This window comes from Typha angustifolia, chromosome 6, assembly GCF_048772165.1.
Source record: "Typha angustifolia cultivar Huaian chromosome 6, ASM4877216v1, whole genome shotgun sequence".
NCBI classification, from domain to species: Eukaryota; Viridiplantae; Streptophyta; class Magnoliopsida; order Poales; family Typhaceae; genus Typha; species Typha angustifolia.
The window spans coordinates 7,716,203-7,731,336 of NC_133244.1; the positions used below are offsets into that span (position 1 = coordinate 7,716,203).

General features: G+C 37.9%; 1 protein-coding gene across 1 annotated transcript; it reads left to right on the plus strand.

Annotated features, from left to right (window-relative positions):
* Positions 1-703: 703 nt before the first annotated feature.
* Positions 704-9,245, plus strand: LOC140760817 (E3 ubiquitin-protein ligase UPL4). The gene is made up of 17 exons (XM_073097838.1): positions 704-1,521; positions 1,614-1,724; positions 1,803-1,919; positions 1,992-2,144; positions 2,247-2,408; positions 3,245-3,400; positions 3,471-3,592; positions 3,675-4,788; positions 5,234-5,303; positions 5,405-6,624; positions 6,731-6,967; positions 7,064-7,168; positions 7,834-7,914; positions 8,006-8,074; positions 8,191-8,319; positions 8,431-8,514; positions 8,826-9,245. The coding sequence occupies exons 1-17, from the start codon at positions 967-969 to the stop codon at positions 8,889-8,891; spliced, it is 4,551 nt and encodes a 1,516-aa protein (XP_072953939.1). The 5' UTR covers positions 704-966; the 3' UTR covers positions 8,892-9,245.
* The last annotated feature ends 5,889 nt before the right edge of the window (positions 9,246-15,134 follow it).

Below are 15,134 nucleotides of genomic sequence, written 5' to 3' on the forward strand. Positions count from 1 at the left end.
CAAACTGCTTTCTTTGCTCGCCACCTGCAGGGCCATTCTGATGGCCCAGAGCTCGGTTTGCAACGCCGAGTCGCCCGGGCAAAAAAAAAAAAAAAAAAAAAAAAAAAAAAAAAAAGAAGAAGAGAGAGAGAGATTTTCTGAAGTCGTCCGTGGAATTGAAAAGTATTCTCGACCCAGATTAGGTATTAGCCGGCTGTAAAGTTTTTCTACCGTCCCATATGTGGCAGCTCGTGATTGGCTACTAGCCATTACTTGTTTATCCGGTAGTCTCTCTCTGGTTGAATTAAACTTTCATATTTGCTCTTAATCTTTGACGTCAAAGCTTTGAAGTTTATTATTCTCGATTAATCAAATGATGACTCAATGCAAAAATACAATATATTTTCTTTAAAAAAAAATTAATTGCTAGGAATATAAAGCGCTATACCGGCATCTGAGCTGCTCAAAAGCTGAACCAACGATCCATGAGAAATATAAAAAAAAAAACCCTTTCCATGTACTACACCTAAGATTAAAAATTTGTCTACAGGAGTACATTTTATTATTTCAATCCAATGTAACGTCCAATCCAATCAAAGACAAAAATATCAATTAAATCCCTCTAAAGGTCAAGAGGAAGAGCCCAATTGAAACAAAAGAAGAAGAAAGGAAAACCCCAATAGCAAAGCGTCCAAATACACAACCGGGTTGACTCGGAGTCTCGGACCGATCCGAGTCCAATCCTTCCTCTAAACTAAGGCGGTGCCGCGACTTACCCGATGCTCACTCAAAACTCCTCTTCCTCTTTCCATAACGACTTCCACCCCACGCTCTCTCCCCCAATCAAAACCAAATAACAGACATATCTTTTCAATCCAAATCAATCTCAAAACAAATCTTTTCTCCTTTGCCGATCTGTTTAGGGCTAATACAGATTGGAATTCTCCCAATCAATCGAGAATAGTGGTGGAATCAGAATAAGAAGCCATGGATCGGGGCCGGAAGCGAGCCGAGGATTCCGGCGGAGTTCGAGCCGATAAGCGACCGTGCGTGCCAGCCATTCCGGCTGCGGCGGCGTCGTCGTCCTCCGAGCCGGCGGGGTGCGACACGGAGACGTCCTCGTCCGGACGAGCTGGCGACTACGGGTCCGGCGATTCCGACGACGGTGCCGTCGACGACAACCCTAGGCGGCCGTGCTTGGCGGGCAGTGGAAGGTTCCAGAGGATCATCGAGAGTCTCGAGGGCGGAGGCGGCGATGCGGGGGTCGCGGCGCAGGTCGCGGCGCTGACGGAGCTCTGTGAGGTGCTATCCTTCTGCGGCGAGGACTTCGTGGGGTACTTCCCGATGGAGATGGCGGTGCCGGCGCTGGTGAGGTTGGCCGAAAGCGAGGCGAGCCCCGACGCGATGCTGCTCGCAGTGCGGGCGGTCACGTACATCTGCGACGCAATGCCGAGGTCGGCGGATGCCGTCGTCAAGCATGGCGCCGTTCCCGTGCTCTGTGGGAAGTTGCTAGCGATCGAATACCTGGATGTTGCCGAGCAGGTCTGCAATTAATATTCTTGATTGAAATATCGTGGAAAATTTAGTGGCCTTTTGATAAAAATTACTTTTGGATGTGGTATAATATAATCCAGTGCCTACAAGCATTGGAAAAGATTTCAAAGAAGAAACCGCTTGAGTGCTTGCAAGCAGGAGCAATAGCTGCCGTCTTAACTTTTATTGATTTCTTCTCACCCAGCATTCAGGTGAAAATTGTCAATATAAGTCCAATTGGTTATGTATATTGGATTTTATCCCCATAATTTTGCTTTTTGGTATAACAGAGAGTTGCGGTTTCAACTGTTGCAAATGTGTGCAAGAAACTTCCGGTAGAATGCTCATCAGTCGTCATGGAGTCGGTTCCTACTCTGTGTAATCTACTCCAATATGAGGACCAGAAGGTATGCGTTGCTCTTGTTTACCATTTTATTTTTATTGCTCTTGTTTAATCCAGTTGACACTTTCCCTGGCAGCTTGTGGAAACAGTTGCGGTATGCTTGAGAAGGATAGGGGACTCTTTCAGTAGTTCGCCCCAGCTTCTTGATGAGCTTTGTCAGCAGGGAGTGCTTGAGAAGTCTTTGCATTTGATCAATATTCGGGTTTCACTAAACCAAACAACTTGCTCTGTATGTCTGCACTGTGTTGCTTGTCATCATTAAGTGTGTAATTTGTGCATTGAGCTTGTTTTTTGCAATATGGTAATTAATCTTAGTACTTTGCACCTGCAGAATCTGATTTCTCTTCTCACTAAGCTTGCCAGTAGTTCTGTCATGGCGGTGAAGACCCTTTTTGAGCTGAATATAGGCAGCACATTAAGGGGTATTCTAGTAGCTTCTGATCTCTCACATGGTACCCCTTATTCACTACTTGAAGATGCGCAATTCAACCAGGTTTGTCATTTTTGACTCTGTAAAATATGAAATTTAGTTGCTTATGTAAATAACTAAATATAGAAGCTGAATATGGATACCAGGGTGCCTGCACCATCTTAAGTTACTGCATTAAAATTCAACAATAGTGGACCTTATGTATCTACTTTCTATAAGAACCTCCTGCTTAATAACTATACAGAGATTCTAATAACTGCTTTATCATATTTTTTTATAGTTTTATTGAGCTCAAGCAGCATACATGTGAAGAACTATGAAATCTGACTTAGTGTGGGGCATGCCAAATTAAGCTATCATAAAAGGAGTCAGGAAACAGAAGATATATCGGAGAGATCTCAACTTGCATTACATCTCACTGGTTTAGGTTAAACATAAGAGATCATGGTTGAGTGATTAACTGCAATCCAGCCTTTTCTACCTATATGGATTACTCTCGAGTTTTAAAGTAGACTACAGGAATGTGGAGAAACATGTATTATTGTTATTGTCAGAACAATGTAGGCCTTCTATAATCGATCAGTTTTTACTTTTCCAAATTTTAGGGAATACATGTACTTGTATGAGCCTGACCGTTAGCCCAAAGGGAACTTGTAACGGAGGGAATATAATTTTTGTGTGGGTTCAATGGTCGGAAGGGCCAGATTGAAAAGGGAAGATAATCAAATTGAAGTTAATGAAGAAAAAATTTTGAGAAGGAAAATTCCTTTTTGCTTTGTTAAATGGTTACTACAGTTTATTTTAGAGGTTTCAAATTGATAGCTATAACATGCATATTAGAAACTCAAGCAACTTTTATGCCAAGATACATGCATATAATCTTTGTTCCTCTGCTGCAGGTCTATGAAGTATTGAAGCTAGTGAACCAGCTAATCCCTCCTGTGGCAAGAGGTGCTGAAGATATTCAAATAGTGCTTGCCAAGGAAAGGATTCTGGTGGACCAGCCTAACTTTTTGCATCAGTTTTCAATGGATATTCTTCCTGTCTCTATTAAGGTTTGTTGATATAAGCAGTTTACAGAATCTTGTATTTCATTATATTGACTTGCTCCTATTGTTGGTACAGGCAGTCAATACTGGTGCAAACATATGTGTTTGTTATGGTTGCCTTTCAATCATGATTAATATTTTTTACTTCACCACGCCTGATATGCTTGTAGACTTACTCAAGAATACCAACATTTCAAGGTAAAGAATACTTGCAAGATACTGATTGCATCAGAATGTGAAATGCTGATTTTAAACATACATGATTTCTATTTTCTGGCAGCTTCTTATCTGGTTTGTTGGCACGGAAAGATCACCACTTGTTGATTTCGACCTTGAGGATTGTTGAGATTCTCATGCAAAAGCTTCCTGATGTTTTCTTAAGTTCTTTTATCAAGGAAGGTGTAGTTTATGCAATTGAGGCTCTTTTAATGCAAGGAAAATGCTCAGATTCTATGACTCAGCAGTCCAGTGATATGCAACATTCAGATAATCAAATGGCTGCAAGAGATGTATCAAGATGCTTGTGCTATGCATTTACTTCATGTAAATCTGGTTCTTCAGAGACGAGGGCATGTAAGCTTGGAAAGGATAGCCTTTTTACTTTTTCTAGACACATAAAGACTACCTATTTTAACTATGAAGCAGTGGGTTCCGATATGGTTTTGACTGAAATTCTGCAGAAACTCAAAACTTTTTGTGCCGTCCTAAATGATAATGTGGACAAGTCTTCACACCAGGATGATCTTTTTGAAAATGAAGAGTACTTGTCTCATATATTGGATCAAGTAATGAGGGAACTTCATGGTGTAGAGACCATGACAACTTTTGAGTTCATTGAAAGTGGGGTTGTTAAATCTTTGGCTAATTATTTGTCCAATGGAAAGTATCTCCAAGGTAGTCAGCATGATTGTTTACCCAATCTATTTCTTTCTGTACTGAAAAGATTTCAGACATTTGCTCATATTTTTCTCCTGGAAATGAGCCAAGGTTGGGAGAAGATGCTTTTGACGTTATTCATTCGAAAATTGCAGAATGCGTTGTCTTCTTTTGATAATTTTCCTATAATTCTGAGTCATGGTTTCAAGCCCAGAAACACCATTGCTGATATCCCAGTTCGCCGTTGCACAGTTTGTCCTTGTATAAAAGTATGTTTTACGAGGGAAGAAGATGAAGCAAGTCTGTCTAACTTTGGAGGTGTTGTAAGCATTGAAATTTCTTCATCTTTAGCTGCTATAGAAGAATATCTATGGTCCAGAATAAGTACAAACATGCAAAAGCAACAAGTGGAACCTGCAGCAAAGGAAATTGCTTCAGTTAGCTCGTGTGCTGAAGAGCCTCCTCATGAGACAAATGCTAATGTTATGCAGGAACCAAGCACTTCTAAATTGTCAGAGGTATTATTCTCTCAATTCTGTCAAATTGGGTATATTTATCTTATTTTTTTAGAAGATCTCAGACTTCTAAACAATCATTCTAAAGATGGTCCTTAGCTGTAACATTAAGGTCAATAATTATGATTGTAGATTAGGTGTTCCATGCTACACCAATAGTTGCCCAGTTGTTTTGTCCTCTGAAGATTTCCCATAATAATAAATGTCAGCTAGGTTCATTGTGCACTGGTATTGGAAGACAGCAATCTCCATTTTCCTTTTGTTGTGATTATCTATTCAGATGTGGGTTCCTATGTATCATAACATCTTTGAGATGATTGAATTTTTTGGGGCAACTGAAAAGTCAAAATTTTGAAGCAATGCAGAAAAAAATGCAGTGTAAATCAATATTTCTTTCATGACATTTTGTCTGGAGATGTTTCTTCCTACTAATTGTCTTGTATTTCAGGGCTTAACGAATCAAGAGCAATATTATTTGTCAGCAGAAGGTAGACCAAGTAAGCGGGTTCTGATTTCTGGTAAGCCTGCATTAGAGCAGGACTGAAATTCTTTTTCTGTTCCTCTTTCTCCCCCCCCCCCTCTGATTATCTTTATTCTTTACTTGTCGTTGCTACCTCAGGCCTTCCATCTTCTGGTGCATGCCAAGTTGATGTCAGGACAAGTGCAGAGAGTCCAAGCAACCAAGGTGCTCAGCCAAAGCTGACTTTCTTTTTGAAGAGAAAAGAGCTCAATCGATCAATTACGCTTTACCAAGCAATCCTTGAAGATATGTTGAATCAAGAGCCTGATATTATTCTGAGCCCAAACTTTTGGGATCAAGTGCACAAGGTAACCTACAGGAGTGCCAGAAATTCAGAATTAAGGGATTCAGAAATGTCTAAAGCTGGTTTCAGGACATCTCCTTATGGTTATAAAATTGAATTCCCATGGCAAAAGGTTCCATTTTTCTCCAGTTTATTGCTTGCTGAGCTTCCTTGCAAACTGGATAAGTCAAACCCTTCATATGATATCTTGTTTATGTTGAAAATTTTAGAGGGATTGAATCGATTTTCTTTTCATATGTTGTGCGATGAAAAAATCAAGTCTTTTGCTGAGGGGAAAATATCAAACTTTGATGATCTGAAGCTGACGATATCTTCTGTTCCTCAAGCTGAATTTATTAGCAGTAAGTTGACTGATAAATTGGAGCAGCAGATGCGGGACCCCCTGGTTTCAAACTCTTGCTGCATGCCTTCATGGTGCAGTGAGCTAATGACTGCATGTCCTTTCTTGTTTTCTTTTGAGGCAAGATTGAAATACTTCCAAATGGCTGCATTTGGTACCTTGAGAATTCAGCAGAAACACGGGCTGCAACCAGATAGCAGTGGTACCAATGTTATAACAGAAAGGTGGTCACCGTCAATGTATCCTCGTAGAAAGTTTAAAGTTGACCGCTCCAATGTATTGGAAGCTGCTGCTAAAATGATGGGATCACATAGTAAGTCCCAGCTTGAAGTGGAATACAATGATGAAGTAGGTACTGGTTTAGGTCCTACAATGGAATTTTACACGTTGGCAAGTCATGAATTTCAGAAGGCTGGTTTAGGCATGTGGAGAGGGGACTTGCACCATAAAGCTGGAACAAGCAATGTAGTCAGTGATTCTGGACTTCTGGCAGCTCCTTTTGGATTGTTTCCTCAGCCATGGTCAGAAGCAACAGTGGCCTTAGATGGTGTTGACTTCTCAGAAGTAATTAAAAAGTTTGCGCTTCTTGGCCAGCTTGTTGCAAAGGCAATTAAAGATGGGAGGATACTTGATATACCATTTTCTAAAGCATTTTATAAAGTTCTCCTCGAGCAGGTCATTTTATGAATTTATAGGAGTAAATATATTATGATGTTTGAGCAGTGAAATTTGTTATTACTTTATACAGACTGACAAAGAATCTCCTTTCACATTTCTTTAGGAGCTTAGTATATATGATATTCAGTCATTTGATCCAGAACTTGGAAGGACTCTTTTGGAGTTTCAAGCTCTTGTTTCTAGGAGAAGATTCTTGGAATCGATTTCTAGAGAAAGCTGCAAGGATGCATCTGATTTATGTTACCGGGATGCTAGAATTGAGGACCTCTGTATTGATTTCACTCTTCCAGGCTATGATGATTATGTGCTTACATCTGAATCTGGGAGTAACTCAAAAATGGTAACACACAAACTGAACAGTGTATTATAATCTGATAGTGAAAAGTTTTGAATTTAGCTTATGATCAAGTTTAACTTTACTTGCTGATTCTTCCAGGTAAATATTGCTAACTTAGGAGAATATATATCATTGACTGTTGATGCAACTACTAGATCTGGAATTCTCAGACAAGTGGAAGCTTTTAAATCAGGATTTAATGAGGTTTGTTCCAGTTTTTGCTTCATGAGCTTAATTTTCTTGTTTCTAGTATATAATCGTTCCTTTCATTGTTATTATTTGTCCTCTGTAGTCATTTGTATTAGAATCAAAGAACATTAAAGTATGAATCCGGTATACTCAGGCACACCTAAAATTGGAAAATTGCATTATGAAATTATAGATTCTGTTCACTTTACTCTGCCAATAGCTAGGATCAAGAAAAGAATCTCTTTTGTTGTGCATTGATGAAACTTTTGACATCCAGCTGATGAGATCAATTGGTGGATGCTGGTAAGATCAATCGCTGTCTGATCTACAGAATCATTAAGAAAAATTCAATGTATAAATAAGCTGATCATGGAAATTTGATTTGCTGGAAGATGAGTGGATTAAAGGGGAGGTGTTAAAGAAGCAAAAGATAGAACAAAGAAGACAGACTTGTATGTGATAATTATATATAATCATACAAAACTTTGTTGCTTTCGGAGACACCTATATATAGACATTACACAACCTCAAAACAAAGTAATGATCCCCCTCTTCTGCTACTGTTGTAGTCCTCCTATGTTTTAAAGTGTATCTTACTAATCTGTATTCAAGTCGAGACTTTAAAGTATCATTCTTTTGGCTGGTTCATTTTTGTTACTGTTTTGTATCATATCTTGCAGATTTTCCCACTTAAGGTTCTTCAGGTGTTTACTGAGGATGAGCTAGAGCGATTACTCTGTGGAGAACAAGATACTTGGACAGTATGCTTTCTTTTCTTTTCTTTTCATTTCATTTAATCTGGATGCTAATATATGTGAAATATGTCTTTTACAAAATGTTCTGTCTCTGCAGTTTCCTGACCTTGTGGATCACTTCAAGTTTGACCATGGTTACACAGCCAGCAGTCCTCCTGTCATCCATGTCAGTGTTTATGCAACAGTCTCTAGACTCTATATTTCTTAGGAGGATATTCTTCTTCTTTTTTTTCATTTTGTGTTTGATTATTAATATTTTTCTATTTACACACAACATTGCAGTTATTGGAAATTATACAAGAACTCGAATGTGATCAACGTAGAGCTTTCTTGCAATTTGTGACTGGAGCTCCTCGACTTCCTCCAGGAGGTCTAGCTGCGCTCAACCCAAAATTGACAGTAGTTCGCAAGGTTAGTTTTGATTCATTATTTTCTCATCAAGCAGCTATTGAGTTTGAAGAACATCATTTTAGCTAGAGATCAATTCACGACAAGTCTACAACATCCTTTTTCTATTGACAGTATAGTAGCAACGAGGCTGACGCGGATCTGCCAAGTGTAATGACTTGTGTTAATTATCTAAAGTTGCCTCCTTACTCTTCTAAGGTAATGTGATGCCTTTTCTCCTGCTCTCGAGTTGTCTTCCCCCCTACATTGTACGTGCATGTTCTTTTTGGTTACCGCTTATCATTACAGTATCCTCTTTCTTTCCTTTTTCTTCTGGCTGGCAAGGCAGTTGCTGGTCAAGCAGCCTGTGCTTGACTGCATATACAGAACATGTTCCTCAAAAAATTGGATGCGCAATTTCTGTCAATTTTTGGTGAAATTTCATCTGCTAATTGTTATCTTTTTTCTGTTTTGCAATTTTGAGTGCGTTTGCTATTTACACTTGCACTGACTGAAATTCTCTGCTGTAGGAGAAGATGAGGGAAAGGCTGCTATATGCAATTACAGAAGGGCAGGGCTCTTTCCACCTCTCTTGATTTACTCCAACTTATTAGCCCCCTTTTATTCTCTTCGGCATAGTTATATGTTGAATATGTAAGTATGGGTCAGAAAAGATTAGTGTAAATAAGCGTTGATCAGTGCAAAAGTGGTATAGGATGGAAGCTGATTGTGGAGAACGAGAGGAAGCCTGTTCTTTACCAGTGTAAATAATGGTAGGTTTTAGCGAGGACGGTGAATTTACGATGTACAGTATGCATAGATATTACGTCCTTGGCTAGTGGTATATATTTGTTCGTCATGCCTCTCTTTTTATCTGTACAAGTAGCAGGGTGTATAGGCGTACTTATACTTTCACGGCAGCATTATCTATCTCTGTTTAACTTTAATCTCTTTTCTACTCTCTGAAATTTCTGTGGTGCATTTTACTTGTGTGTATTAAAAAGTCGTGTCTCATAATACTACGGGACAAGATGGGCAAAATCTCGCAAAACAACTTCTCTTTCTCGAAAATAAATCTTGCAAAATGACGACGATAGGGAATATATATAAAATTTGAAGATGACTACCCAATCTTCCAATTACATCGATCAATATCGTTATCAGTATACTACTGTTAAAAGCCTAAGAGCTGGTGCTAAGGAAAGAGGAGGGCACCGGGCGACAAAAGGGAAAAGGAGAAAGCAAGCAGAGAAATATTTAACTAATCCAAAATATTGACCATTATCGCCTAGTTCTTCGTCACAAGGAAGAACTAAAGCCAATCAAAATCAAACCTAAAAGACCTAATGGAAGCACATCATCTTTACCTCTTGGTTTCTTGCAAGCAAATGAAATCCAGATATTTCTCCTCCTAAATAATGTCTGATATATCTCCTCTATTAAAAGCCTTCACAACCTCTAATATGCCACAAATGTCATAATTTTCCTCCTTTTCTCTTGCGCCGAACTTCCCCGTTTCCGAAATCCTAACTGTGCATCCCTTTCCTCTTTCCAATGCTCTTAAAAAATTAGCATTCTTCCTTTATCCTTAGAATAACGAAAGAATATCCCCATATACAGACAATAGAAATCAATTCTATTTAAGATATATCTTTGAAAACTAAATGACTCGTAAATAAGGAACAAACTTGTCAACCAAGGTCTCTTCTTCAAAGTGCTGTAACTTCCAGGTTTGGCAAATACCTCTTGACCGAATATGGGTCCTTTTTGCTCTGCAAAATTCTGATACTTCTGTCTGTTGGTCTTTCTTCTATACATTGTTTCTAGAGAATGGTGGAGTTTGTTGCATCTCTATTGGCACCACATCCATATCTCTCTAGCTGGAATCATATAAAACTGCAGATTTGCCTCCTTCCTGTGAAAGCTTCCTCTACTCTCTGTTCTCCCTATTCTATTCCTCTCCTTCCATTGAAGCTAACTCACTATCTCACAAAGGAGTTTGCTTGCCATCTCATCTTCAAATCAAACAAGTATCATTTCAACCAAGCACCTTTTTTTTCAAATCAAACAAGTATCTTTCCTATCCATTCTTTCTGTAGTACGACAATTTCTCATTAAGTTAAATCTAGTCGTCCACAGCATCTTCCTCAACTTCTTTATTGCTAGACATATATTCAATATCCTTCACTGCATTGTCCTTGCCCTTTTTTCAGAAATTTTCTTCTTAACCTCTCTCATCCTTCCGTTAACTTCCTCTGAGCTTGTATTTGACACTCTTTTTTCCTCTTGCAACATATGAATGTAATCAATTACCTCCTTTTATTTATCAGCTAATTTCCTCCTCTTCCATAAATCTCTCACCTCTGATCATCTACTTTCTCTACTTTGCCTCGATTCATTCTCTACTAAATCCAACTCATTATATTCTGAGTATTTTCTTCATCATTAACTTGTTATCCTTCTACTCTGTAAGACACAGTACGACCATTTAAAGCAGAAGGAATTGAAACCACCAAATTTTACCAATAACTGATTACTATTTCAATGCTTTCTCTAAGTAATCTCATCTATCTTTTGAACTTTGTGATACAACCGCCTATTTAAATTTTGACCTATTCCAACACTGGAGTAAACCTTCACATATGTTGCAGTCACCATTTGCCAAGCACCATCATCGTCATCACCACCTTACCTAGCAGTATGGGACCAATCCCTATTGCCTCTTCCACCGTAACTAGTGAAGCTCCATTAGGAGCTTTTCTCTCCCAGTTGTCTTGCAGCCCGCTACGATTTCCTCTCTCGTACCTTGTGTTCAAGGATATCCCATTCTTTGACGCTGTCAGAAAAGTAAATCATCTTGAAAATGGTCTGGTAGAAAACATTCTACTTCAGCAATCGTCCAAAAACCTCATTCATCTTCTTCCATAGACAACACCTTGCCCTCTGACCAAGCATTTTCCGCCTTCTATTAAACCTTCCCTCAATCTCCCAATAAGACCTTTTTATACCCTTATAATTTCCCACTTTCACAACCATTATTGACTCCATAATCTTAAACTTGAACTCACATATCAAGAGTATTCCGTAAATCTGGAAATTGCTCCACTTGAGCATCCTTCTTACAGTATAGTCTAGTTTCTTATCAACAAAATGAAAGAGAACTTCAACAAGAGTCTAAATTTCATCACCATCCAGGAATTTTTCTCACTTCAATGATTCAACAGTAGTTTTTACAATCTGATTTTCCTTCCTATCAACTTAAACAGAAGTTGATATCCCCAATCTATCCATCACTACAAAATCAAATCCCAATAATTATAAGTCACAGGCTACAGACTAACAAAGGACTTAGAAAGAAAATATTTTATTTTATTTTTAACCCATACTTTCAAATTTAAACTCACAAATCAGGTCCTTCCCTACATATGGAAACTGTTCCACCTGATAATCCTTGTTACAACATATTGGGCAATTCATATCAAACAACTTGAAACAGAATTTCAAAAAGACTCTAAATTCACTTTGAAGATTAAACAATAACTTGTGCGGTCTGATTTTCCTATCAGTATAATCAATAGTCGATAACCCCAATCAATCTAGCAACTCCAAATTAGATCCAAATTATTCTAAGTCATGGGCTAGGAAAAACTCAGTATCTAAGACTTAATTTCTTTTCAATCCCATACTCATAAATTTGAACTCACATAACCAAGTTATTCCATATATATGAAAATCACTCCACTCGATCATCCTAGTAATTATCCCAATTCTCGTACACAAAATACCAAGAAAATCCATCTAATATATCATGGAAATATCTTGAGCTTCCAAACAAGGAAGTCTAATTCAGTAAAAAGTGTGCTTGATAAGAGGAAGGCAATATGGATGGATCATTACAAATTTGCCTGTTTCAAAAGATGCCTAATTCCTAATCCCTGAACAAACTTTTAGGATGGTCTAGAGAAGGAAAATAATGAGTAGATCTCTCAAGCATGATAGTAGACATGATGATTCTATTTCTATCAAGCATGTTGTCGCAATCATTGTTGCGGGGGATATTCATGTTAAGTTATGCAATAGGTAGAAATGATTAACATTAGAAGGGATGATGCAAACCAACGATCTGTGATCACTTATTTGGGAAACAAAGAGTCTATCGAGAATATTAAGGTTTCCTATCAATGGATGCAACATGTATCATCGGGAAATTACTAAAAATCCACTAACAATATGAAGTGAAGAGAACATCAGGATGCTGAGAGAAGAGGAATTGGTAGTGAAGGAATGAGAGAGGAGCACATGCCCGGCTAAAAGAAAGAAGGAAGAGGGGGAGCCATACAGCTGAGAAGAAAAGGATGAAGGAAAGGATTCGAGGCTTACACTTGATATCTTTTATAGCTTTTGAAGATTTCAATTAAGAAATTGACGTGGAGTCTTGTTAAGACTATTAGGATTCAAATAGTACTTGATATCACTCTTTTAGGAAACTTGAGAACTCCTGCAGAAGAAGACTCAATTAATACTCCCCTGTACTTCAGAGATTCAGCTGCAATCTAGTCTAAGGGTGATAATCTTAATACACAACATATTTGACAATTGTTATCAAACAACTTGACCGAGAACTTCCAAAGGAGTCTAAATTTCACCACATCGAGTAATTCCCTCACTTCCAATATTCAGCTATAGTTTTCGTAGTCTGATTTTCCTTCTCATCAACATATAACAAGAAGTCAATAGCCCCAATCGATCCGTCACCCCTAAATCAAATCCCGATAATTATACGTCATGGACTACGAAGGACTTATTTCCACCTCATACTTTTAAACTTGAACCCACACCCCACACATCAGGTTCTGCACTTGATCATCCTTCTTACAATGTAATCTTAGGGTTATCATCTTAATACACAACATATTTCGCAATTGTTATCAACAAACTGAAAGAGAATAAAAAAAGATCTAAATTTCATCACCATCCAGTAATTTTCTCACCTTGAAGATTCAGCAGTAGATTTTGCAATCTAATTTTACCTCCAATCAACTTAATTAGAAGTCCATATCCCCAATCAGTCCATAAATTCTAAATCAATCCCAATAACTATAAGTCACAGGCTACAAAGGACTTAGTAGAGAAGAATTTATTTCTTTTCCAATCCATACTTTTAAACTTGAACTCACATATCAGGTTCTTCCCTAAATCTAGAAATTGCTCCACTTGATCATCCTTGTTACAACATATTAGGCAATTCATATCAAACAACTTACAACAGAATTTCAAAAAGACTAAATTTTACCATCATCCAGTAATCCACTCATTTCGAAGATTAAACAATACATTTTACAGTCTGATTTTCCTTTTTATCAGTATAATCAGAAGTCAATAGCCCCAATTAATCCATCAACTCTAAATCAAATCCAAATAATTCTAAGTCATGGGCTATGAAGGACTCAGTACCTAAGACTTTGTTTCTTTATCAAGTTATTCCATAAATCTGGAAATTGCTTCACTCGATCATCCTAGTAATTATCCTTATTCTCCTAGACAAACAATCAAGAAAATCCATCTAATATATCATGAAAATATCTCGAGCTTTGAAACAGGGAAGTCTAATCCAGTAATAAGTGCACCAGGTAAGAGGTAGGCAATATGGATGGATCATTACTACTTTTGCCTGCTTCAAAACATTTCTAATTCCTAATTCCTGAACAAACTTTTTGAATGGTCTAGAAAAGGAAAACAATGAGTAGATGTCTCAGGCATAATGGTAGACATGGATGGTTCAAACAAGCATGCTGTCATTGTTGTGGGGGATATTCACCAATGTAAATAGAGATTTGGAACACATAAGCACTAGTAGGGAAAAATTATGGAATAGGTAGGAATGATGTAACAATGGAAGAAGAGGAAGCAAACCAGAGATCTGTGATCACTTATTTGGGGAACAAAGAATCTAACCTATTAAGGTTCCGATCAATTGATGCAATATGTATATCATCTTGCAGTTACTAAAAAATCCACTAACAAGATGAACTGAAGAGAACATTTGGTTGCTTCGATTCAAGTCAGATCTGAATCTTCAAAAAGAAAAAGAAGAAGAAGAGAGATTTCATTTGATAGAAACTAATATCAATTGATAGACAGTGGAATAAGGCAAGACAGAGATTGGGTTTATCACAAGAGGCGAGTAATCTAACTTTTAGCTGCATGAACCTTATGAACAGCAATTAAGGTCTGAAATAGTCCATAATAATTGGTTATTAATTTAGAAATCAATGTTGGGAGGCCTAATACATGGACAAGGGGATCTCTTCCTTCATCTACACTTAGCAAAATCAAGCAGACTTGCTCCAGTGATCAAATCTTCCTCAATAGTACTGTAAAATTGCACAACAGATGTATGTGATATGGCTAATAGAAACAGCAGCATTCAGAGCACAAAATAAGGTGGATAGCAGCAACAGTGAACTGCCACAAAGGTCATAGATAGCAACAGCAACTTATGGCAGAAGTTTGAGATCAGAGAAATAATTATAGAATAAGAAAGACAAGCATCAGCAGCGGGACAGGAGTAGATGTTGAGAGAAGAGGAATTGGTAGTGAAGGAATGAGAATATTGTGGTATTGCAAAAAGTTCGTATACAGAATTCCAACTTCAAGACTTGGAGTGTAGAAATATAAATATTTCAAGGGCAAGGAAGAAGATTCAAGAAAAGATATCAAAATTCGTTGAGGAATACCGCAGGGATGAACTAATGAAGGTCAACATCTTCCCACCTAAACGATGTTCCAATCACTTACCAACAACAGCAGTAACAACAAATATTACTAGGGTAACAGTC